The sequence below is a fragment of the Clavelina lepadiformis genome, chromosome 1 (genome assembly GCF_947623445.1).
Source record: "Clavelina lepadiformis chromosome 1, kaClaLepa1.1, whole genome shotgun sequence".
Lineage (NCBI taxonomy): Eukaryota > Metazoa > Chordata > Ascidiacea > Aplousobranchia > Clavelinidae > Clavelina > Clavelina lepadiformis.
In genome coordinates, this window is record NC_135240.1 from 4608325 (window position 1) to 4634321 (window position 25997).

Consider the following 25997-nt stretch of genomic DNA (forward strand, 5'->3'; position numbering starts at 1 on the left):
CGGTCTGTGACAAAATAAAGATTTAGCCAATTCACTTGTTACGTCACAAACAAAGCGCACAAAAGCGGCAATATAATGGCGAGGATGCGAATTAGACGACGAAAAGTTTTGAAATAGCTTTGTAGAATGGGGGGCGGGCGTGTTACAACAAAACTCAATTAAAAATTATCTACTCTGATGGAAACGTTCCAGCTGCCCATGTATCTCCCCCCCCCCTTAACTTTTCCTTTCAATTAATGATTAACCACCTTATGCTCGCCTCGTTAACTTTTACGACTTTCACTGGAATTGTTTTCAACCAAATCGCGTCCACCGCGCTGCCTGGGTTTATAGTTCTAGAACGAGGCAGTCGCGTCCGGATTTGTTCGACCATCCCCAGTGTCTGACTCGTAGTTAAGTGTTCGTTTATTTTAATGAACTTTCCCGGAGTACAAAGTCGTGACCAAGCCGTCTGGGTTTGATTTTGAAAAATCTCACATTTTTTAGAAGATTTAAATTTCTTTTTGATGCTTTTGTCAACAAACAGACAAACAATTTCTCGAACTTCCTGTTTATCTTCCAGCTTAAACGAATTCTTTCTGCCATTTAAAAAAGAACTGAACAGACCACAAAGAACCGCTTTCAATAACTATCAATAGAAAAACCATAGCAATTTGGTAAAATGTTTTATTTGGAAAACAGCAAGATGCTTTACTCGTTACCGCCTTCACGCGGCGGTTCCAAATTTACAATAACCGAACGGTAGCGCCAGTTTGGCCAGAAGTGGAAATATACTGCATTTATGTTCATTGAACTTGACGTGAAAGCAGGAAGTTGCAGCACAAAAAAATCGAAGAAAGCTTGAACAACTGTTACAATGGTCAAAGATAAACGCGGCAAGTTACGACCCTGGGCACCGCTGCGTCCGCGCGGCCTCGCATTTTTGACAAATCGGAAGGCGCCGATTTATGACGTGTCCGGTTTTTGCCTCTTCTTTTCTTTTTGAAAACTGATGAGTGGTGACGTATGTTTTTGGGGCTTCCCCTCGGCGTACTTGCGTCTCTTTTTTCTGGATACATGATTTCTATGTTAGCCAATGATGTCGAAGCAAATGACCAGGTCAATCACTTATCACCTAATTTTCACAATGATTGATAGCTGTAAGCCTACCTTTTGCAGCAATATATCGCACCAATCAGTGTGAGGACGAGTACCAAGGCTCCGAGAGCGATTCCGACGATTTCTGCGAATAATGAGGCAGATGTTTATTGCGTAATAATCGCACTTATGACGTATATTGACATACCGAAGATCGTCAGTGTTCGCTCACTCAGCTTTACAACTTGAGTTGAAAGTTCATTCGAAGCTGGAATTAAGACGAGAGTTCAATGATTTTGCGATTTCACAAAAGAATTTTTTGGAATATTTAAAACGCGTCTTACATGTTTCTTTGACAACCAGCTGTGGAGTTGACAGAACGTCTCCCAGTTTCGTTGCTTTGGTAACCGTGACGTCGTCGATGTCTTTCTGTTTCGGCCGGCTACCCCCATGACGTGATGTTTTGTCATTTTCAGCGAAGAAAAGATCAAGTTCTTCCAATTCCGATTCCGAAAGTTCAGGTGCTGACGTGGCATTTTTTGATTGGAAGTTGCCTTCTTTTTTGGTAGGAGATTTCGTGACGTCTACAACAATCGACATCGATCAATGTGAGAATAAAGAGGCATTATTTGCACATAATGGTGGGGGGAGAGTAATTGATCAAACCAACATTGATATCAATAAAGTGTCAATTTCGTCATAAAAGATCGATTTTATTGAATGAGATGACGTCAGTTATCTGTGAAAGAAAACTGAAACAATTCTGAAACGATTTTCGTGAATTTTGTTCAATATTTTGTCGCTTTTCTCAGGTTTTTGATTGTTTTGGAAAAATGAAATTAAAATTTCAACTCATGCAATCATTCGACAAACAGTAAAACATACACATTATTACGTCACAATGAAATGGTAAATTACTTGATGAATGTGACGCATGCAGAGGTGTAGTGACGTCAAAGGGGAACAGTCGAAACATGCGGAGGAAAATTATCGAGTCTAAACATGCAAGTGACGTCACATTAGAGATCATGCACCATACGTCATCACTTCTTACCGGTACTAATTTTCTTATAACTAACAGTCGTTGCGGTTGTCTTGGCTACGATTGGTTGCCTAGTAACCGGGGTAGTTTGTGTTATCCTGTCTCGAATATCAACACCCTCGTCTGTCCAAGCATTATCGTTAATAGATGAGCGATAATGACGTCAAAATATTGTCTTTATTACGTCACAACTCACCAAAACAAGGATTGAAATAAACGCTGTTGTAGATGTCGCTGCATTTTTGAAGTCGCTTGAAAAGTAGGGCCAAGTCAGTATTAAACACATAGACATATTATAACCCACAATGGCAATTATTTATAACTTTGAGCTAGGGCTGGATACAACATCTGCATGAGCGGGTTAAAATGTTGTATCCAGAATAAACCTTTTTAACGACGTATCCAAAGCACTTGCAGGAGGGTTCTCGCGGAAAAGCGTCCTCCCTCAACACATCGATGCTGTTCGCGCACCTCACAAGATACTTGCTCTCCGCGTTGCAACTGCCCTCCTTCATCTGTGACGTCACAAAATACAATCTTTATATTTGCTTAATGGTTGGAGGTGAAGACAAATGTGCGTCGTCGTATTAAGGTTTTAAAACTGCTTGAAATGGTGAAGTTGGTCAACGGCTGCTCGCCAAAAGTTCTTCGTTATTTTCCGATTGTCGGATTAGTTTTTCGTCGATTACAAAAACGGATTATGACGTAGCCAATGGCATAAACAATTTGTGGCATTTCCTGGGTCGTACTCATCTATCGTTGTTGTACACGATTATGACGTCACAAATATGTTTGTGGTTACATAATTACATCAGACTAGCGCTCATATTGTAGAATGTAGAGGTTAAAGTTAATTTAATTATGACGCAAGAAACGTTTAATTATGAAGTCACTGTTCCGTGGCCAAGCATGCAACCATATGTCCTGATGCTGCTTCAGTGGTTGTTCTATTCGTTAACAGACAAACGCACAGACGTATGAGCCGTACTTACTGTGCATTTATCCTTCACGAAATTGAAGGCCGAAGCACAAGTTCTATTTCTTTTACAAATTGACTGTGACTCCAGACACGTTCTAACTTCACTTCGCTTCGTGCGTTGAATCCCAGTAAATCCACTTGGCCTGCTCCAGACTGAGTGAAGCAAGCTCAGCACTAAGAGAACTAACCACGTCATAATAAGAGCGTCGTGTTTACGTCGGAACCTGGCCAATTGTTGGCCTTCATCCATCATAGCAATATACCAGGTCAGCGAGTCTAAAGAAATCAGAAAACTGCATCAAGTCAGGATTTCAAGTCGCCCGATGCGCCTCAATCTTGTTCTGATCAACGTGAAAGCTTTTGCGAAAAGAACAAATCTAATTGTCCCGTTACATCACGTCACCGCATCTGTAAAGCGCGTCTGCTATTGATTTATATGAGAATGTCAGCTCTATTACATATCACTCGCTTCATAAACAACTTCAATTTGCCTTAAATAGAACAAAAACACGATGTTGCTGTCAGCCTAACCGCTAAACCAGCGCGTTTTTTGTGGTCTATAGTCGGTCGTCAAGCTGACCACAAATTCGAGTCAAAACTACAAGTTAAGAATTTCTGATTCAGACGAACAACCTTCTATCGACAGGTCCCAGCTCAATTAAACTCGCCTTGTTTCGATGCTCGCGCGATTTGTCTCCATTCTACGCTTGATTCAGGAAATTACTTGACGCCTGATAACTTCAAATTACCTGCACTTTATTCTCTCGCGTAATTTGAGCCTTTTTGCGATCAAATGAAAAGCTACGATGGCCTAGTTTGTGACGTAACAGTCTAACCGTGACAAGTCTAAAAGACGACTCTTAATGTGATATTGAAATGGCGTCAGGATTATTTTGTTTACTTAACCTCGCCTACACACGACCAGATAGTCGCTACTTTAACTCGCAACAATTCTCGTCACCTTGAACGCCCCGACGATCAGCGGTTTCGCTTCATGCATTGTTGACGTCACACTAATGAACCGAACTAGGTTTCGATTTTCCGTGACACGAGCCGAATGAATTATTTATTTCGCGACAAGTTAACCTTTTAATTTTCTCCACATGAAGGAGGTGAAATTCTTTCGCTTCTGGGACGCGATTTGGCCGAAAATTAGAAAGTTTTCCTGCATGGATGTGTCTATGATGTCTATGAAAAACTTTGCATAACTTCGCGCAAAATTTCTACTTTGACTTGTTTCATGACGTCATCCATCAACGAACCGCGCTCATGCAATGAAGCGAGATTCTAATTTTCAACAAAAGCATTAGAGTTTAATTATTTATTAACATACGCACGCGAACGTGTTTGTTTGTGAAATGTCACAACAGCTTACATCACCTGCGTCAAGTGTTGAAGTAACGCCTTTTTAATCACCCCCATTAGCTGGGCCTTCTCGCTGAAACGCATTTTTACGATTATTTAAGAAATCGATCTTCTGTAATCAATTTTTTCATCCTTGCTGGCCGGCACCTATATTTTACCCCTCCCCCTCCCCTCCCCTCCCCTCCCCTTCCCCCTCACAAAAGGGAGAATTTCAGAACAACCTGCACCGGGTTAAACTTTAACTTTGTGCAAATCCAACAGCATCGTGTCAAAAATCGCTGCGTTTGTTACAATAACGCTCTATCACGGGTGATTTGCAAGTAGTTGACGTCATAATAGGAAGGCGGGGCTTTATATGGCGGCTTTGCAGGTCGCAATTTCACCATCGAACTTAAGCAACAAACTATCATTCAATTTATACCTTCAAACAACGAAGCAAATCTTTCCATAATTTATTCCTGCGCTTCCCAACACTCTGAGTTGCTCAAAGTCAACAAAGCATCGCACACTACCCCTTTTGTTACGTGTTTATGACTTCACAATGAACAGATATGCGCACCAGAGCAATTTCTGCTCTTTCATTTTCACAGTGCACCTGAAGAAGCAAACTTGTGCTTGCGAAAGCTCGCGCAGAAGAATCAAAAATAGAGTTAACCTTCAGAGCACCAACTTACATCTTGCTTTTTATTTTACTATTTGCTCGGTTTACGAAGCTCGGCCGCCATCATTCTTCCGCGAATGAGACTTAACTTTGCATTAAACCTATTGTCACGTAACAATGCATGAGAAGTAGCTGGCTGGCTGGCAAGTCACCAATGACAGCTCGAGAACGTTTCTCCTGAAATTTATTGAAAGATTTTTCGACTTGGTCAAATAAACGATAAATCGAGTCAGAGCAATTTGCTCCGTTTTATTACAACCCAGAGCTGGTGAGACAACAAACAAACAACGTCACAGTAGTATCTCATGCTTTCATCTTTGTCATGTAACAATTGGGACTCTTATCTGGCGGGATGCCACTTGTGATTATCTTCGCCCCACTTGACCCCGTTTGAACTCAGTCAAGCGTCGAAACTTTCTCATTGAAAAGACGGTAAATCCCCCTATTACGAGAAGAAGTTGCATGAAAGTTTTTAATTTCCTGCAGGGACAACAATTTGCTTAAGATAAATTTCTACGAACCTAATTGTTTATGACGTCGAATCACGTCATAACAGCTTTGCTCGTCTCCGCCGTTTTTGATTTCCGCTTCATGCTGCGTTTAATATCACCGGTTGTTAAACTGGTCAGCCAATAAATGTCGTCTTAGTCACAATTTATTGTATGATGTCATAATAACGTTACAACTCTCACCTGAAATAAACCAATAAGGCGGCTCCGAACGACAGAATGACGATCAGCAGAACACCGGTTGCTATGGCGACCACACCTGCAAAATTTATTTTGAAGTGATGAAATTTGATCTCGACTGCCACTGCGGGTCGGACATAAAAAATTGGTCATATCTGGGATTCAATTCTATACAAAACAAATCAAATATTTTGGCTTACGAAGTAATATGACGTCACTATGTGAAGAAATTTGTCCCGACGGTTGATCGTCTCTATCTTTTGTGACGTCATGGAGTTGTTTGCTTTGAACGTCTTTGCTTGTGCTTTCCTCCTCTGTTGAGTTGAACCAAGTTGAGATGAAAATTTCGGTAAAATGAAGCGCCGCTAGACGGAGTAAGCGAGTCGATGCTAATATATCGAAAATCTAATTTTTAACCTTTGACTTCTTTCAAAACTTCTGGGTTTCGAGTCAATATAGCTGACGTCATAACAGATTCATCGACATAATCCTGAGACTCAACAAATGGCGCGAGAAGCTCCTCCACCGCGTCACGTGATTGAGTTATTGTGTCATGGTCACGTGTTGCAGGGGCTGCTTTTGAAGTCTCATCTACAAAGATTAAGTAATTTGTCAATGTCATCACAATACCAGGAAAATGTACAGTTATGACGTCACTCACTTATTTTCGGGATTAAATTTTGGCCTCGGAGAATTTTCACTGAAGCTGAAAAATAAATTAGAAGAAATTAACTCCATGTGACCAATTTTAACCAATCACTGGTCATTCTACACAAACAATTTGAGCTTGTATCGTCACTGTGACGAAATAATTGGATGGAGATTAGTATGTTGTAGTCACAAAGGTTCTATGTCGTCACAATTGCAAAGAGCATGATAATTACATGCTATAATGATAAATTTTTCATTTGCAAACAAATTAATTCTCACCAAAACATGGATTGTCGTAAATAATTTCATGGATCATTGCGCATCTTGCTGTATTCTGCAACGTAACAAACATAGTTATGACGTGAAAAAGTATATTGTGCGGTGGCTGTAGAATGGGATGGGGTGCACCTTCTCGCAAAAACATTTCTCATCCGTCTTGAATATCCCCTTTGTGACGTCATCCATGATTTTGGCACAGGCGTGCAGGTTCCTCATATCGGCATTGCATCGACCCGACTTCACCTGGTACATTATGACATCATAGATGTTTATTACAAAGAATGGACATAATTCATGACGTAACTGGCTCGAAATATTTCAAGAAATTACCGCGCATTTTGTTTTGAGACCGTTGAGTGAGATCCTGCACAATTTGTCCTGTCTGCAATCCTTTAGTATCTCGTAGCAGGGCTTTTGCTCCTTTGCGTCCAAAACTTCGTTTGTTTGTGCCGCTCTATGCGCCTTGCCGGCCCCCGTCGCGCTCCTAGGGGTGCCACGACGAGCACCATGCGATTTTCCAAGCGTAGCCAATTGCAGGACAATGAAAAAGGTCAAGATTGAAAAATTCATCTTTGTACTTCTCTGATATATTCCACGATAGGTCGCTCACAATGCTTTGTTATGACGAAACAATCGCTTATTGTCAATACAACAGCTGCAAGTAGATATTTAAGATAATTAGACTCTAATCTCCCGGGGACGCCACAGTTTATAGCGATAGGACTCAGCCTTCAACGAACAACTAGCGCTAAGTCTTCGTCTAATTTTCTTGTTTAATCTTCATCGCCTGCATGATTTCACAAACTTTGCATGAACGGTTTTTACCTGGTATATGGTGAATCGTGACGTCACAATTTGATTAAGCAAAAACTGAAGTGCTGATCTATGATTTGTATTATCTTGATCTGCATAAAAATTCTGGCTTTAAGTTTTTTCAAAATGCTCCAATCTGTCTTTTTTTTTCAAAAAAATGCTAAAAACCAGCTTTTTTACAAAACAAAGTGTTGGTTGTTGCAAAACAATGGTCTTTCGACTTCCTTCAACTTTTCCTTAAATTTTATTTAAAAACTTTTACCTCGAAGTGCCATCACGTAACAAAGAAACCGCGATCGTCGTCACGCGCCCGTCTCAAGTAACTGGAAGACGAGAGCTGGTCGTTGATAAATAAGCCGGGTCCGACGCGAAAAACTCCAATCGAAGCCAAGAGCGCTTTTTTGTTTATTTATAAACACGCGCGCGGAGTGAGTGGTGTGTGCGAGCGCATTGTGACACAATAGATCAGTAATTACTTATCGCGTCTAATGGACGCGCTTTCAACGGCGGCAAACGCGAAGTATAAAAGCACGTGCTGGTTATTCTAGAGCCCGGCAACACAACACCAGATGTGAAGGATCAGAATTAATCCGAAATATTTTCACCGAAAACTCGAAATTCAAGGCATTCTTCGTTAATTATGACGTATCAATGGCACGAGATAATTGCAGTGACATCGTTTTATTTTAACCAACCACAATTTTATAACAATCGACATTTAAACGTCCTAAAGTGCTATTATCTGCAAAACTGGAATTGAAATTTCTTCGCCAAATTTCGTGTTTTCTCACGAGTGGGGGGCGATCCTCCATCGACTCAACAGACGAAAATTTCTCTTTTTACAAATCTCGAATTTTTCTGCGCGAGTCAAAGTCATGGATAAGTTCACACAGATTGGTGCCGTCTGCTGTTTGTTATCAGCGCGGCTTCGTGTGAATGTACAAATTAGTTCTTAAATTCCAAGACATATCGCGTAACAATCTCCTCGCTTTTCCCACGCCCGACTGCAGGCTTCGGTGACCAAACAAGAACCTATTATGTCGTCACAGAGACAATATGTGTTAGTAGTAAGGTCATTTCAAATGGCGACCTTTTTAAAAATCGATTTTGGGTTTGTTTATTAAATTTTCATGAAAGAGTATTTCAGAATAAGTCGCTTTTATTTCAAAAGTTTCTAAAAATCATTTTCAGTTGGTCACGTGACTCGTCTGCGAGTAAATTGAAAATTTGTGAAACCACCGCACAATTGTTGCCGGATCCGCCCAAACTTTCTCGTGCTTGGCCTCTAAATGCGCTGAAGCAAAATCTTGGGCATTATGACGACACAAAGCAGTTTAACAAAGACTGAAACCTTCTCCTAGATTGTTCACAATTTCCTTTGCATTATTCTTAAGTTTAATTATTAAAATTTTTTTGTGAAAACATCAACTGATCTCTTTCATTTCCACAAACCATGAAACATTTATGATGTAACAAAGAACACGCGACCAGACAGCTGTCTGTTGTGTTATGACGTCACAATGTAAAGCATGGATGTCACCTGCTGGTTGTCAGCGTGAAACAAGAAGACAATTTGGGTCCAATCCTTCAACCAGGCCTGTCCGTATATTGTGACGATATAAGTATTTGAAAGATCGATTGTGACATCATAACGCCCTAATTGCTGCAACATTGAAGCGCGATTGTTTCAGCTTTCATGAGAAAACTTTCAACCTTTTTAGAGGAAGTCTGTCCGACCTGCGCGACCCGTCAATTGTTGGAATTCTGGAACTCGCGTCGCTGCGTTTCCGGTTTCCTTACTTTCCCACACTATTGTTACGTCATCAATCGAAGAGAACTGCTGCATCAAAACCTCGTTTCACGTTTTTGTGGAGTTGGGGCGATTCCACGCATGATTGAGCAGCAGATGTGGCTGAGTTGATTTGTTTCTGAGCTTTCCGCGTTGGTTAAATGAGAACTTGCCTCACGTGACCAATCCCAAAGGGGGTTTCAGTCATAATCTAACTTTTTCTGATGACTCTGGTATTTCGTCGCTGCTTACATTTCTCAACATATGCTCTCATTAAACGTATTATGACGCAGTTAATACGCAACAATTAGGTGCGGAAATATTTGTCAAATTGCTTGTTCGCTCCCACACTATATTTTGCGCCGACCCATTCCCAACAGACGCTTCCCGCAATTCACGATTGTGACAAAACAGTTGACGCTTTATTGATATAATGACGTCACAGTGCATACATATGTTCTTTGCAAACACAAGTTGCACATTATCAGCATTGCAATTATGACGACGCGAATAGGAAAGTGGAACGCGGGATCGTTATTATGTTGATCAATGTGACGCAACAAAAGGAGTTAGTGCATCATAATTGAGACTTTTTCGTCCGCTGCAGTGACTCGAGCATCCGCAAAAGACTCTAAAATATTTCCGCTTAATTTCGCTGCCAGCTGATTAGAAGTTTAATGACGAACAAACAGGTTCATGGCTGTAGACGTCTTATTTGTGAATGTGAAGAATTTTAACAGGTATTCTGCATAGTATGACATCATAATTACTCCTATTATGATATCGCTTTTAACGGATTAAATCCTCCTCTAATTATGTTAACATTTTAGATAACGTTGATTGCATTGTCACGTCACAGATAATTTCTGTAAAAAGCGATTATCGGCTTCGCGTGAATAGAAAATCACCTGAAAACGGTAATTGAGGGGATTACATCATCGATTCCTTCCGAAGTGTCGCGTCGTTTTAACCAACATTTCATATTTAAACAGAGCAAATCTTTCATCGCGTAAAATCGCGTCTTGTCGCCGAGCAGCTGCCTCTCCCGCCCCCACCACAGAGCATATGCCGACCGCGCCGGGGCCTTCTGCGACACGGAAGGTGTTGGCTCGAACCGCGGTCGCTTTAAATTTGGCCAAACCAACAATCGCCTTCGCAGATGTTGTTGGAGCCGGGAACTTGACAATGACGCGCGCGAAGTATTTGTCCTAAAATACGGGCTGGGCATATCCCAGTCAAGGTGAGTTCTCTCAAACACATCGCGAACTTAATTACAGGATCGAAGGCGATTTTAAATCAAATTGGACTGAGGACTGAGGACATTTAGAACTTATGACTGGAACAAACACATAAGGTTCCTGGAGTGACGTCATTTTTTTCAATTTTAAACATTTTGTTTTGTCATAATCCGGAAAGATTAACCTCTACATATAGGAAGTGATGATCACCAGTTACTAAACGATGCCAGATATTATGTCGTCACCATATGCTTGTTGTATTGATTATGATGTAATAAACACTCAAATTCTTTAAATCTTCCTTATCTCTGTGTATGTGGAGTTGAAACAATCCGAGCAAAAACACATAATTGAACAGGGGGGGTGGCCTAATTAGCGGTTTCGCGTTTTATCGAAATCCAAGCAACTGAACAACTTCAGATTTGGCAATGAATACTTTCCATACTGACGTCACAATGCTGTCTTGCTACGTCTTTGTCTTCTTTTATTTCTAAATCAAACAAGTTTTAATTCGTTTATTGCCTTCGTTGAACTGATAACCCTTGGAGTAGAAAATTGACGGACATTTGTGACTTTTTACGACAAAAAACTCGTTAAACGGTAAATTTGATTCGGTTCCAACCGATTTACGAGAAAACACATAAAAAGCACCAACTAACAATATTGCTACTATTACGTCATAATAAAGTGAAAATTCACGAAGCGGAATTTGCTACTTGATCTGCGTTTCCCACCATTTTATTTTTGAACGTCACCAACACCGGGATTCGAAATAAACAGAATAACGAAAATATCATGAAATGCCAATTATGACGTCACAAATGCACTTGTTCTCACGATGAAATGAGAGATAAACTTGCTGTCGTCGAGAAAGAGCGAAGTGTCGCGGTCAAGTTCTGGCGTAAGCAGCAATTATCGATATTTTTTCACCGTGACCCGGCGGTACCCCCCATCAATCACTCACGAGACTGGACGATTCTTCAAAGAACCGTTGAACATGTCTTCATAATGATTTTGATTGTGACATCATAAATACCATGTGAAAAAGTAAAGATTGTTTATCCCGAACCAGCGAGATCTAGAGTTGAAATGACATCGAATGATTTTGTTCACATATTCAAAGAAATCGCGTCCGGTGCAAATATTCTTCGACCAGATCATTTGACTTCATTCAATGCAACCGATGCATCTTGCCGGTCTTATGACGTAATTAGGCGTCATTTTTAAATAGCTGTTTTCCCACTTAACTCAGTGGTGAATCGCGTCTTGCTTCACACGAGCATGCCATGGTGTTAATTTCTTATCATATCAGTCGCTCTGTGTTGAATATTCGTCTTTTTCGCGCTTGTATTATCACCTCATAATGGTCGTGTCGCATTGTCTTTGTAATCAAATCATAATCCTATTACAAATTGCTTCTTAGCTGTTGTGAGTTTGCCGGATTACAAACGTGAATAATCATATCATCTTCCTGTCACTTCTTATGCGCTCCTATTTGTTAATAATCCGGTGAGCAATAAACCATTATGACGTTTGTAAAAAGATTATTTAATGGTTGTCTGAACAATATACAGAAATGGAGAAAGACAAATAAAATTTGATCAGGAAAATTTTGTTGAAAACATTTTAATCGAAATAAACAAAATTGAAAATCAACGACGATTTTGAATTAAATTTGATCTTGTTTTGTCGAGTTTGCTTCCAATGACGTTGTTAAAAGCGCAAAATGTCCAAATTGTCGAAGAAAGTGTGCTTTAATGCTGCTATCTAGTGACCAGGTATTTCGTCTATAATTTTCGGAAATAATGTTGTCCACTTTGTTTTTGTTCTCGGCAATTTTCTTACTGAACGTCGTTGTATATTTGCTTCTTTTGCTGACGTTGATTGTAAAGGTAGCGCAGAAAAAGATTCTTTTTGTTTCGCCTCCATTCTGCTCTCACACGAACGGAGAAAAGGAATATCAGTGTCACAACACAACTATAACGTCCACGTGGACTTTCGTGCAAATTGAAAAACAATCAACGTCAACTATAACCGCGCCAACGTTTAACCGACGTCAACTTACAGGGAAGGTCGCAACTCGTCACAGCTTCTTGGCTTCTTGGCCGAGCAATTTGTATTTAGGACGTTTTCAACGAAGGTCTTCAGATTTTTGTGTTAAATATTGGGATTAAGAACAGACCATGCGACATTTTCAGTAGAACTTATGGCTCCAGGCAGGTTGTTTATGCGCAAGTCCGAAGAATACGATGCTTTTCCGCCATCTAGTGTGCATTTTATAGTTTAAAGTTGGTGATTTTCGGCTCCGTACATTTTCTCTCGTTAGCCTTTATTTGCTGGAAGAGTTCCACCTGCGCAGTTTCAGGTGTTTATTGCCATCTATCAACCACGTTATTTCGTGATGTGTCTGAAAGTACAAAAGCTGTATTTTAGTTTCTGACGAAATTATCTGGAAATCGTCGGCCAGTGGCAACAGTGCGTTTGGTGGCGGATGCGAGATGACTCAAGTCATTCATTCATCGATTCATTCATTTATTCATTTATTTTTCGTCAAAAGAGCGGTGGGGACGAAAAATCAAGCCAGTTGTCACTAACACGCACCAATGAACAGAAAAAAGTGACAAAGTCGAAAAGCTTTAAAAGTGCTCAAGAGAACTAACGTTGATATTTACTAGTAACCACTAGCACGGCCACTAAACCTATGATTAGTTTGTGATAACATGATGACTAATTTAACATACGGAATTACATATCATTTGGAAATTTAGTTTTTTAAGTGTTGTTTCAGCAAAGCGTAACACTGCGTCACGACAGCTTCCTGTTCGCCGCTGTAACTTATGCTATCATATTTCGTCTTGCCTGTTTCGTATATGTTTGCCTGCTGTAGAAGTTTTTCAGTTGCGTTAATAACTACCAGTAACCAGTTTCAGCAATGTTATACAGTTGCCAATAATAAGCAAAAAGTCTTTATGCTGTTGATGTGCCTGTGTACTGTTGATATGTAATCGCCTAAAGAAGAATCAATATATTTATATAATCAGTTTATACAATCAACATTCTTGTGCAATCTACTGATGAGTACAATTTAAAGAAGTTCAGTGTCAAGTTAGACAACTTTGTTTGTCAGCTTCACAAGACAATCAGCTTTTAACTGAACAATTAAGTCTAAGGTTGATAAAGCAAAACAACGACCTTGAGACTCATGTAACAACATCGAACGCAATAAACAATTAGACAATCGAACATTGTATTGGAGTGGCTGGATCAGTAAAGTTCAACAACAATAACCAATCATTCCATTACAAGTTAAATCCATAAAACATAAGTTGAAAAAGCGAAATTAAGCAGACGAGCAAGTGATGTGTTCAAGCAACGGATGAATGAAAATTGCTTCAGTGTTGTACATCAGTGGATGAGAAAGGAAGCCCACCGTGAAAGAAACCCCATCCCGGGAAGAGCCCGGTTTCTGGTGGCCATAGCACTAAAGAAGGACGTTGAAGTCACGAGACTCTCTTCGGATTGATTAGCTTAGATTTGAGTTGCATCGTGCGAGTAAAGTGCACAGATGTAATTAGTTGATTGTTTAGTCGATTGTTGATGTTGTTAGTTGATTGTTGTTAGTTGATTATAATCAATTGATTGAAAAATTGATTAGTTGAGGCCTAAAATTTTGTTTGTTTATTTTAAAATGGAGTTTATACTTGATTCGATTTGCCCGATTGTGCCACATTGTGCACAGATGTGCACTTAGCGTGGCACGTAAGTGCACAAATGTAATTAGTTGATTAATTACTGACTAATTTATAACAAGAAACCAAAAAACTGCTTAAACTGAGATTGTACAGCAAAGTTTTATAGTTGGAAAAAATTATCTCTTTAAATTTTTTTAGGTTAAAGTTTTATTCTTTTATTTAAATAAATATTCCTTGGTTGATTAAATTTCTATGATAGTAATTTCGAAGATTTCTTCATTTGGTTAAATTATAAATATTGGTTCTATTTTTACTATTAATTTATTACGATGAAACCAAGTGTCAATGAAATACAGAAAGGTTATCACAAGGCTTATGCCTTATCCGTTTTAGTTATGGCTCCTCCGTTTTAGTAACTCTAACCACCAGTGCATAAATTTGACAACATTACTGAAAGAATATTTCGATACATTGCTGCAAAATCGCAAATTGTTGTTGCTGCGGCAGCTGCGTTAGCTGCTATAGGCTAGACCACCGTTAGTTTCCAGGCTATAGACAGCACAAATTTAATTTGTTTTTGTAGGATTTTACTTGCACACCTAATAGACAAAATTTATTTACCATGCAAGTGAAAGAGGTCGTAGTTTTATGTTGATAAGAATGGTTTACGAGATTATGGGGTTGTACACGATAACGCACAAAGATATGGCGGAAAGCGGCAAGATATAAGAATGCAACGGACCAAAACCCGTCCGAAAAGTTCGTCAGTTTTCGACGAGAAATTGTGTGTGCAAAGACGCACATTATGACGTGATGGTGGCACTGAGGCCTCAAATTTTGTTTGTTTATTTTAAATTGGAGTTTAAACTCGATTCGATTTTCCCGATTGTGCCACGCTAACGTAATAGTTATGATATGCAATATGCAAGTATAGAATGAAAGTGTTTTGTGCACTGGACAGCATAATTTTCAAAGACTGGGCTGCACCAGTACCGGTAGGTAACAAAAAGTGTGCACTGGTTTGATCGAGTGTGCACCAGCCACCAGGTGTTGCTGTTTTGGGATTAGTTAGCTTGCAAAGTAGCTTTTTTATCCATTTTGTGCACAGGTCATGTTATGCACAGACATGTCCGGTGCACAGTGCTTTCTTTCCATTTGGGACAATATGGGGCAAAACGACAAATCTGTGCAAGAAAATTTGAAACCCAGCACACATAGAAACTTAACAGTAGGTTAGTAGCCCATCCGGGTCTTTTTTACTTTTGCATCCCCATATCAACTTCGATTATTGAGGAATTATCACGTCATAATTTTTTACCTACTACCTCATAACTCCTTCCCATTCAGGCCTTCAAGTCAGAGTGCAAAAGTATAAGAGTCCCCAAATTTTGGCATTACATTTATTTGGCACACTGGAAACAAACTTTCCAGCAAAGGGTTACTTCTGCTGCTAGACATGGATACAATACAAGTAATGTAGCAATTAAGAAAGTGAAGATGATTGTAACACATTTTCTAATTTTAAATATTCAAAAGGAGCGAGATGTCTATTAGTGAAAGTCTACTCATCGTCTAAAGTTGAAAGTGTTACACCTGCATGCACAAGGTCCACCACATATGCACCAAACTTTTTCATCATCACACGGATTTGTAATTAATAAACAAAATATTGAACTTTCAGTGCACACAATCATGCCAAAATCTTTGCATGCATGATTTCTCATCGAAAACTGTCATATTTTACGTCGGGCTCATTATGCGAGGAGTTTAAACACGAGGGCCTTCTGGATTTTTCATAACTAATTGCGTTTTGTGTTTCGTAATATTTGAATATGTTTTATTTACTGTTGACCCTGTTAAACCCATTGTTGGCATTTATGGGTTGAAAGATGAATTTCATTTTTAAAATATAAAGTTTCCATGGTCCAGGTCCGCACCGTACACATAGCTGTATATTTCCTATTAATGTGAAAAATGAAGATGCTGTCAAGATCTACTATATCAGCTGGACGATTGTTATGCTTGACCGGTCATCTGAAACCATGTCCAACCTCAATTCGCTCTATTACATCACAAAGCAAAGTAATATCCATTTGTGATGGAACAATGCATTATGTTGACACAGGTGCTATTGTGATGCAGTTTCATGAAAAATGATGATAAGCTGATGATCATATTCATGTGATCATATTGTCATTGTGACAGAAAAACATCCAGAACGTGCGGTCATCTTTCTCCATGGCAACCCTACATCATCGTTTCTATGGAGACGAATCATTCCTCATGTCCAAGATGTCTCTCGTTGTCTTGCTCCTGACCTCATAGGGATGGGAAGGTCATCAAAGGTCACTGGGTCAATGTACACATTTGAAGATCACTTTAAATATCTGTCAAAGTGGTTTGACTCCATTGACCTGCCAGAGAAGGTTCCACCTTTTGTTCAAATTTAATCAAACTATTGAAAATATATTTCCAATGAATTGCATAAAATTAGAAAAGTTGTTTTAAAAGTCACTTTCCATCTAAAACTGACCACTTCTCAGAATCTTCGTTGTTCGGAACCCTTTTGTCTTCATATGAATTGCATCACATGAACCAACCACATCACATGATCTGTTTTCTTGTTTAGTTGAACCTTGTCGTCCATGACTGGGGTTCAGGGTTGGGTTTCCACTGGGCAAATTTGCACCGAGGTCGTGTGGCGTCGATCACCCACATGGAGAGTTTAGTTTCCCCGTTGAAGTCATGGGATGAGTTTCCTGAGGGTGGTCGCAAAATATTCCAGGCGATGAGGTCACCTGCAGGTTTGTTCGTCGTTAAGTTGTTGCTGCAGAGCATCGTGCAAACTGCGTATACGAATATCTACTCTCAATCTCTCTCTCTCTCTCTCTAACAGTTAACTTCTTTCTGGAAAAGCAACAAAATAAGACGTAAAGAATGAACTTGTGATGAAATATTCTTGTTTAACTTCTATGAGGCCGCACTCATTTTCTTCATCAGGGGAGGAATTGGTTTTGAAGAAGAACATCTTTGTTGAGCGGATTCTTCCCTCCAGCGTTATCCGGAAACTTGATGAGGAGGAAATGACGTCATACTTGGACCCATTCAAGGAACCCGGGGAGGATCGTCTCCCCACCCTTACCTGGCCCCGGGAAATCCCCATAGAAAGCGATGGTAACAATAACACGATTGGAAGTGATTTTATCTGAGTGTAGATTTTCCAGACAATTGTTGGCTAAAATTATTTCCGGAAAATGTATTTATAAGATGTCTATTTTCAGGCCCTGCCAATGTTGTTCAGTTTGCAAAGTCATGGAAGAGTTGGCTTGAGCAGTCTTCAGATTTGCCGAAACTCTACATCAACGCGCATCCCGGATTCTTCTCGTCCTTCATCAAGCAGATAACAAAGGATTGGCCAAATCATCGGGTTGTCGAGGTCAAAGGTCATCATTTTCTTCAGGAGGATTCACCGGATGAGATCGGAAGAGCTCTCAGGGACTTCCTTAAAAAAGATGTCTTCAATTGAAAAGATTTATTAATAAGCTTTCTGTTGTGATTCCAATCATTATGACGTCAGCAAAATAATTGCAAGATCAAAATCTTTTCTAATCGATTCCTACAGAGAAGCATTATTAGCAAACAAAGCACATTGAATGACAGCTCTATGACCTCACTATGCAATATGTTATGTTTTTGCCAAAAATTTACATCGTTCTACTTTAAGTGTTTGGCTTTCTCCGCTATGGCCCCTACGGTTTTTGTGGCGTAACAATACGACGATTGTGCAACAGTTTGGCTTTGTCAACTTTATTGTAAGTGCTCTAAAGTTTGATCAGATTGTTTGCCACACAACATGTTTCCAAACCCGAAAATTGCAAATTAAGCGACACGGCTGTGTTGTAGAAAGATGATAAGTTTACGTTTTACCCTGAAACTCAGTGAACAGCGTTGTAGGCGTTTTATTACTGACCACGCTACAATTTCTTTCAAGGGTCAATATAAATGCGCTTGAAATAAGTGATAGTGTTCAATTTTCTGTTGCAATAAAAGAAAACTTAACGATGGTGATTTTTGCTCATGTCGGTGAAAAACACGCAGCGAAGAATAACGAAGCTTCGATGTTTGCTTTGATCAGTTTCATCAACATCTCGCTCTCTGGCTTGGAGTGTTGGCTTTTCGTGTCTGACATCATTCATACCCAGTTAAACGTCCGATTGAGCATTTTAAATAAAGCCTCGTTGTGAGTTTTGTAGAAACTTTTCAATCGAACCGTCTCCTCGTCGGTCAGCTTAGCGTTGCCGTTCCTTGTTCGTTGCTTCGATTTTGGAAGTCGCCTCAACTCGCCAGTTTTCCAATATTTGAAGCAGAAATAATTTGTGTCCGGATCTCTGACGTAATCTTCCTTCAAAAGAAGTTTGGGCAGATCGTAAAAATCTTGAACCTCTTCGATTATTGGACCCGGGTTACTGAGCAGTTTCCCGCCGTCAATTATCATCAGGTTTGACTGATCGTAATAGGGGAACCACCTTTTCAAGTGCAGGGCGTACAGACCGACAGTTAGAATATGATTAAGGAAATGTCTGTTGTGTTCTTTGATCACTCTGTAGCTCATCAACGTCGCGCGTTCTTCGATCCACTCCCCAACCTCTTGCGTCATCCTGGGCAGATAAACGTCCAGGTAAGAAGTAAAATTGTGGTAATGTGTGAGCTCGCCAGACCCATTGTGGACTCTGAGAAGATCCCACTGGAACAGACAAAACAACACTAAAGTCAAAACAGGAATCAATCTACCTGGAGAGGTGTTCCAATGAGCTAATTTTACTCCCTGCTCACCTCATGGTGAAAATCTGACAGCGCCCTCTTCACTGGATCGCAAAGCACAAGGAGCAACTTGGTGTGCGGAAGAACTTTCTTCATGGACATGGGTACAAAGAGAGGCGGAAAGGAAAAATAAGCCGGAGTTTTTTCCGCAACGAACGCGCCTTCCTCGGCCAATGGCAGATGAGTGCTGTCAAGAAATCAAGCACGAATTAAACTTTTTGTGAAGGAGGAGCCGGTTCTTAGCTGCAAGAGTGGGCGTCACCATTTTCTAACATCAACTATTACGCGTCGCCTACAAGTAGGGTTTTAAATCGTGGCCATTCCAGCGTTGATTGAAAAAGTGAGCTTCGATTTCTAAATCTCCCGCAAACGGGTCTTCCTTCAACTCCGGCGGAAGTTCTCTTCCCATCCTGATCATCGGATGCGGACGAAGGAAGTTGAAGAGCGCGAAAGTTCCGCATTTCTCAGTTCCTATTCCGACGATCTTCGGAAGATGGTGATCTTTTGTCTTGAACACATACGTCACAATGATACAAACGTACCAACTTATATGACCACATAGTTCACATATTAATGTCGATGACGTAATTACCTTATTCTGGAATTGTTCTTCTATTTTCAACCAAAGCTCTCTCCTCAATTTGTCTTCAACGGAGACCGGAGCAGGGGGTTCCCCATATTGGAAGTTTTGAAATCTTCTCAAAAGATATTCCGCAATCGATTGCGATTGGTCTAAATTACAAATAGCAATGATGATGTCATGTTGTGAAGTGTTGATGACGTCATCTCACCTTTGTCGGACAAAACCTGGTTGCGGGGAAGCACCTCTCCACGTAGTCCGAGGTTGAGCAGACAGAGAATGACCAAGTTTAAAACGAAAAAGGCGATGAGCAGCTTTTTGACCAGAGTCAGCATTTTGCGTTCTGCACAGTCCTAGAAATATCTGCGTCTGTGAAAATCGGCGTTGATAGTTTATCTTGTAAGACCGCATCAACTGTTTACGCCTACCATTGTTTATCAATCGGTTTTCCTTTGCTAAAATCTGTCTCTCATAGCAACTTGCAGCTACTTTGACTGTTCTCCTGCATTCATCCATGACATCTCCTGCATTATGACGTCAGTCTACTATTAGCATGTCATTGGGTGAAAAATATCTTGCCACTAAGATGGGATCAGCAGCAAGCCAATGGCCATAAAAATCAACGAAATCTCAACTTTATGCCTCCGGTAAATTGCGCAATTTACAGCAAAAGACAAACCTATTTCAATGACTTCTATTACAATAGACTTATCTATACTGGAAAAATTTTGTTATCATCCCTTTATCCCAGGTTACAATTGACGAAGTGGCTTTCAACAATGACATTAAATTGACAGCAAATACTCATAAACGACATTTACTGTACAAGACATGAATTAATGGTTAATTCGGAAAATATCATTAAAATACGACAAGTCATTGCTCACTTTCACTATTGTAGTTTCTTTTCGAAAATTGCATTGGAAAACAAAATCTGATGGTTTTTATGAAAAGTTTTCCACTATTTGTAGGTAATTGTAACAATTACAATACATTGATAAGTTTTAGACTGCTACATACTCAAAATGAGCTTTATTTGATATTTCCTTCACTAAACTTGAACAAATCTTCATAAACTTGAACACCCGTTCCTCTCACCCAAAGCTACCATCTCCCAAAATCTGCAAATTTCAGTTAAATACGTTGCTTTATAGCCCGAGGACATGTCGAGCGTTTTGCGACGTCACAAACAATCCGCGCTATCAGTTCCATATCCGCCATTATCTTCGCGCAGTGGACCTGGTTCTATACGACCAACACCTTGTATACACATGATACTGCAAGGAACCTGATTTCAAATGGTCGAGATGGTTTTCCTGAAAAAGTGATGTTGCAATCAAAGAAAACTTAACGATGGTGATTTTTGCATTTTCATGTCGGTAAAAAACACGCAGCGAAGAATAACGAAGCTTCGATGTTTGCTTTGTTCAATTTCATCAACATCTCGCTCTCTGGCTTGGAGTGTTGGCTTTTCTTATATGACGTCATTCATATCCAGTTAAACGTCCGATTGAGCATTTTAAATAAAGCCTCGTTGTGAGTTTTGTAGAAACTTTTCAATCGAACCGTCTCCTCGTCGGTCAGCTTAGCGTTGCCGTTCCTTGTTCGTTGCTTCGATTTTGGAAGTCGCCTCAACTCGCCAGTTTTCCAATATTTGAAGCAGAAATAATTTGTGTCCGGATCTCTGACGTAATCTTCCTTCAAAAGAAGTTTGGGCAGATCGTAAAAATCTTGAACCTCTTCGATTATTGGACCCGGGTTACTGAGCAGTTTCCCGCCGTCAATTATCATCAGGTTTGACTGATCGTAATAGGGGAACCACCTTTTCAAGTGCAGGGCGTATAAACCCACAGTTAGAATATGATTAAGGAAATGTCTATTGTGTTCTTTGATCACTCTGTAGCTCATCAACGTCGCGCGTTCTTCGATCCACTCCCCAACCTCTTGCGTCATCCTGGGCAGATAAACGTCCAGGTAAGAAGTAAAATTGTGGTAACGACTGAGCTCGCCAGACCCATTGTGCACTCTGAGAAGATCCCACTAAAACATACGAAGTAAGATCAAAGTCAAACCTGGAATCAATCTACCTGGAGAGGTGTTCCAATGACTTAATTTTACTCCCTGCTCACCTCGTGTTGGAAATCTGACAGCGCCCTCTTCACTGGATCGCAAAGAACAAGGAGCAACTTGGTGTGCGGAAGAACTTTCTTCATGGACATGGGTACAAAGAGAGGCGGAAAGGAAAAATAAGCCGGAGTTTTTTCCGCCACGAACGCGCCTTCCTCCGCTAGAGGCAGACGAGCACTGACAAAAAGTAAACTCCAAGTGAAAGTTTAGTAAAGAGAAGGCAACGTAAACAAGTTTTTGCTTGAGATAACAACTTTTCATTACGACAGCACTAAATTGCAATCCCCGTCTTCTAAGTGTACGCAACACAACCATCATGTATCATCACACAACCTACCAGTATTGTTTTAAATCGTAGAAAGTCGAAGATTGGTCAAAGTAGTGAGCTTCGATTTCTAAATCTCCCACAAACGGGTCATCCTTCAACTCCGGCGGAAGTTCTCTTCCCATCCTGATCATCGGATGCGGACGCAGGAAGTCAAAGAGAGCAAAAGTTCCGCACTTCTCAGTTCCTATCCCGACGATTTTCGGAAGATGGCAACTTTTCGTCTGCAGTACAAGCGTCACAATATTACAACTGTGGTGCTTTATGACAATAACAATCGACAATAGTTAGCAAGGATGCCGATGACACGATTGTTAACATATTAATATCGATGACGTAATTACCTTATTCTGGAATTGTTCTTCTATTTTCAGCCAAAGCTCTCTCCTCAATTTGTCTTCATCGGAGACCGGAGCAGGGGGTTCCCCATATTGGAAGTTTTGAAATCTTCTCAAAAGATATTCCGCAATCGATTGCGATTGGTCTAAATTACAAATAACAATAATGACGTCATGCAATCTTGATGTCACAGTGCAAACCAATGTAAATTACGTCATCTTACATGTGTCAAATGAAATCTGGTTCCGGGGAAGCACCTTCCGGCGTAGTTCGAGGTTGAATAGACAGAGTGTGACGACAGATAAACAGAAGACGCCAAGAAGCAAACTTTTCATCAGAGTTAGCATTTTAAGCCGCGCTGGGTCTTAAGGAATATCCGCGTCTGTGAAAATCAGTTTTAAGATTGTATCAGCTGCTTATCTTCGCAGAAATATGGACCCTAGGGCATTGACCCGGATTCGAGTCCGACAAAGTCACCTTGAATGCAGCCAACGACTGATTCTTGACTTAATTCGGGAAGTCTACGCGGAAAAACTTGCTTTCAAGTTCCGACGTAAAACGATTAAGAGATTGGGAGTAGAGGTTTATCGCTCAATGCCGTCACTCCTGTTGTGTTGCTAGTTGCTGCACTTTCTGCTGACGTAAGCACAAGTTTAGGTGAGATACTCGCAATCTGCCTGTTAAATTCAACAAATATCGCTATTTTAGCGGCGACGAAGCTGACCGAGGTTGAACAAACTTTTCTAAACTCGCTTGTACTGCAGCTTCAAACACCGACATTTTCTAGACTTCAGGGAAAGGCGTCGTTTTCGGCGCCCGAGGGCAGGGCGAGAGTATCGCGACGTCACAAACAAACCGCGTGATCAGTTCCATATCTGCCATTATTTTTACGTAGTGGACTTCGTTACCTTGTTGTCGTTACCTCTTGTACACATGATACTGCAAGGAATGTTGATCAGGAGTTCGATGACGACTACCCAAGTAAGATACGGTGAGGATACATATGGTGCATAACACCATGTTACATGGTGTAATAGTTCAAGGTTAAACCAATTTTATGATATTTATTTTTACAATGGAACCTAATTAAAACACTTCAAATGAATTATGTTATAACAAGTACACCAGTAAACCTTAACTTTATTGGTGAATTTGTGTTTGTGAACCGAAATAAAAAGGGACATTATTATAAATGATTGGAATAATTTGCATTTCACAACTAATTTTAAAATAAATCATTTCTAAATTTCTGCAGATTGAAGAAAAACAAGAAACAAACTTTCCACGAACCGACTTAAAAAGCAACTATCGCTAAAAATTCGAAACTCAGAATAAACAAAATTGCAAGTCATCTTCTTCTGAGGGTTAAAAATCACCTTTGACCTTTCGCACGAGCTTGCATGTGTGACGATTTAACCGTGTTTAGTGACTTGTTACGACTGTCACCTGGGTCGAAATATTTGGCGCAAAAATGGCGGTGAAACCTGCAATTTTTACAATTGCAATGTTTTGTTAAAACACTAAGCACATGATAAAAGTGTCATGAAATATTACACAAAAAATGTCGTTGATATGAAAAAGCGACATGATTTAGAATCAAATCCAAGCCAAATGCGCTTATTAGCCAACTCGCTTGTTGAAGTGATAGCTTGACGCTGTCACATTCATATCCAGCGATCAACCGCGTGAAAAAAGAGAAAAATAAATGAGTTCGCGTTTTACGCCATCATTCATCAGCTCCTACATGGTCTAGTGGTTAGGATTCCTGGCTTTCACCCATGCGGCCCGGGTTCGATTCCCGGTGTAGGAACACTTAGCATTGGTGGTTCAGTGGTAGAATCCTCGCCTGCCACGCGGGGGGCCCGGGTTCGATTCCCGGCCAATGCAAGCTTTACTTTTTTCAACTGTATTATGTATTAAAGTTGTTCTTGATTAACTTTGGTTGTTTTCGCAATAACCAATTATTTAACTTTTTTTTTTCGAGAACTTCGCGCTACAACTGACTTCGTCGTTAGATTCATAGCCATACCTGCCATGTGGGTCTAATTAAATGAAATATATAGGAAGCTGTTTAATTAAAATCATCAATCAATCATTTTGTTTTTCGTCAAAAGCACGGTACGGACGAAAAATCAAACCAGTTATTACTAACACGCGCCAATGAACAGGAAAAAGTGACAAAGCCGAAAAGGCTTAAAACGTGCTCAAGAGAAATAACGTTGATATTTGCTGGTAACAATTAAACCTATAAATTTCAAAGCTATAGGCCTACCAATAAAATTTTGTTTTTGGTGAAACCACACCCACAGATAATTCCACATCCTACGTCATACGCAGGTACCGGTCAAGCAGGGTCATGTTGAAATAATTGCCATACCGGTGGCGTTTGTTTGGTGATTATCGACATCAACATAATATCGACATTGAAAATCTGCGGCCAACTATGGCAACAAGTCATTGAGCTAATTTTGAAAACCTGGTTATCAAGTTGCCCGGGGCGTCGTATCACTCGTTTCAGGTTGTTCGTTTGCTTTTTGCGCACACAATACCGCGTAGCTGACGTAAACAGAACGCTCCCGTTGGTATAAGTTCAAGACCAAGTTTGCGGTCAAGTGCAGATTTCAAATCACGGAAAAGTTAAAGGTGTCGAGTTCATTTCAATTTTGATTTTCAGGTGAAACCGGAAAGACTTTTGTTTCATTTGGGAGATTAGATCGTGATTTCGTTTTGGAAATTTCGGAAATTTTCCAGTTTGTGTTGGATATGAATAAAACACGCGATGCAATGTGCGACGCGAACATAGGAAGCCAAACTTAACGCGAGTAATTATTAGATAAGAGTTGATTACAGAACGGAATATGGTTGAAATCCAACTTTTCCGCTGTTGTTTGAGAAAAATGGGATGTGATGTGAAACGAGAATTTCGGAACTTCGCGTTACAACGAAGCAACAAGACCATAACTAAACAAGATCCAGACATTTTAATTGCGGACGAATTGTGTAATAATTATAATCATTCCCAATACAAGGCAAAATTAACACTAGAACGGCCGGAAAACAAGTTTACCTCTAACGGCCGATGGTGTCGAAAACGACACCATCCTTAAAAATGTACTTTTTGATTTAATTTAGCGAAAAACTCAAAACTAAATACTTCCGTAATGAATTTAGGATGTATTTTGCTTGTTCAGTAGAAACAAAAACTAACATATCTACCGCAATTCGACCTTTGATGACGTTGCACACATTTGTAAGAAACGAAAAAAAAACAATATTTATCAGTTGAAACATAAACAATCATTATTCTGATGGTAGGTATCTTAACAAAACGCTAACTATTGCAGAAAAAGCTCATATGTTTCCCACACACAATGTGATAAGTCTTTAGAGTTTACAGCAGGACCCATGTTGATCTATTTACGTCGTGCAGTTTTTGCATTGTGTAAGTTTCCAGTCGCCGTTACCACACAATCCGCAAGTTGGCCTGTTGCAGTGACTTAAACTGTAATTATATAATTTTACGACTTTCT

At 40.0% G+C, this 25997-nt stretch overlaps 5 protein-coding genes and 2 non-coding genes across 10 annotated transcripts; 3 read left to right on the top strand and 4 right to left on the bottom strand.

The window, feature by feature from the left end:
* Positions 1-662: 662 nt before the first annotated feature.
* On the bottom strand, positions 663-4010 carry LOC143463368 (uncharacterized). Of its 3 annotated transcripts, none has more exons than XM_076961852.1 (8): positions 3112-4010; positions 2506-2634; positions 2316-2370; positions 1996-2073; positions 1422-1661; positions 1286-1345; positions 1150-1222; positions 663-1048 (listed from the first exon to the last, which is right to left on the bottom strand). In XM_076961852.1, exons 1-8 carry the CDS (start codon positions 3349-3351, stop codon positions 946-948), a joined length of 978 nt encoding a protein of 325 aa, XP_076817967.1. In that variant the 5' UTR covers positions 3352-4010; the 3' UTR covers positions 663-945. The 3 variants fall into 3 exon arrangements, with proteins under 3 accessions (XP_076817967.1, XP_076817961.1, XP_076817954.1); XM_076961846.1 differs by lacking the exon at positions 1996-2073 and adding an exon at positions 2132-2242 and having other exon boundaries at positions 664-1048; positions 1286-1321; positions 3112-4007; XM_076961839.1 differs by lacking the exon at positions 1996-2073 and adding an exon at positions 2132-2242 and having other exon boundaries at positions 669-1048; positions 3112-3999.
* Positions 4011-5291: 1281 nt separating this feature from the next.
* LOC143455874 (uncharacterized) lies at positions 5292-7423 on the bottom strand. Of its 2 annotated transcripts, none has more exons than XM_076955123.1 (9): positions 7074-7423; positions 6873-6986; positions 6744-6798; positions 6475-6519; positions 6231-6404; positions 6014-6127; positions 5817-5892; positions 5646-5745; positions 5292-5566 (listed from the first exon to the last, which is right to left on the bottom strand). In XM_076955123.1, exons 1-8 carry the CDS (start codon positions 7311-7313, stop codon positions 5667-5669), a joined length of 897 nt encoding a protein of 298 aa, XP_076811238.1. In that variant the 5' UTR covers positions 7314-7423; the 3' UTR covers positions 5292-5566; positions 5646-5666. The 2 variants fall into 2 exon arrangements, with proteins under 2 accessions (XP_076811238.1, XP_076811239.1); XM_076955124.1 differs by having other exon boundaries at positions 5646-5718; positions 7074-7422.
* Positions 7424-16034: 8611 nt separating this feature from the next.
* On the top strand, positions 16035-18343 carry LOC143464111 (coelenterazine h 2-monooxygenase-like). The gene is made up of 5 exons (XM_076962141.1): positions 16035-16400; positions 16481-16701; positions 16905-17079; positions 17276-17449; positions 17557-18343. Exons 1-5 carry the CDS (start codon positions 16250-16252, stop codon positions 17799-17801), a joined length of 966 nt encoding a protein of 321 aa, XP_076818256.1. The 5' UTR covers positions 16035-16249; the 3' UTR covers positions 17802-18343.
* LOC143464079 (heparan sulfate glucosamine 3-O-sulfotransferase 1-like) lies at positions 18220-20155 on the bottom strand. Its single transcript, XM_076962139.1, has 5 exons — positions 19888-20155; positions 19689-19828; positions 19393-19604; positions 19109-19283; positions 18220-19019 (listed from the first exon to the last, which is right to left on the bottom strand). Exons 1-5 carry the CDS (start codon positions 20009-20011, stop codon positions 18468-18470), a joined length of 1203 nt encoding a protein of 400 aa, XP_076818254.1. The 5' UTR covers positions 20012-20155; the 3' UTR covers positions 18220-18467.
* Positions 20156-20383: 228 nt separating this feature from the next.
* Positions 20384-22845, bottom strand: LOC143464095 (heparan sulfate glucosamine 3-O-sulfotransferase 1-like). The gene is made up of 5 exons (XM_076962140.1): positions 22691-22845; positions 22473-22612; positions 22141-22352; positions 21806-21980; positions 20384-21716 (listed from the first exon to the last, which is right to left on the bottom strand). Exons 1-5 carry the CDS (start codon positions 22812-22814, stop codon positions 21165-21167), a joined length of 1203 nt encoding a protein of 400 aa, XP_076818255.1. The 5' UTR covers positions 22815-22845; the 3' UTR covers positions 20384-21164.
* Positions 22846-24205: 1360 nt separating this feature from the next.
* Trnae-uuc (transfer RNA glutamic acid (anticodon UUC)) lies at positions 24206-24277 on the top strand. The gene has a single exon. It is a non-coding gene; the product is annotated as a tRNA-Glu (tRNA).
* Positions 24278-24283: 6 nt separating this feature from the next.
* On the top strand, positions 24284-24354 carry Trnag-gcc (transfer RNA glycine (anticodon GCC)). The gene has a single exon. It is a non-coding gene; the product is annotated as a tRNA-Gly (tRNA).
* Positions 24355-25997: the final 1643 nt, after the last annotated feature.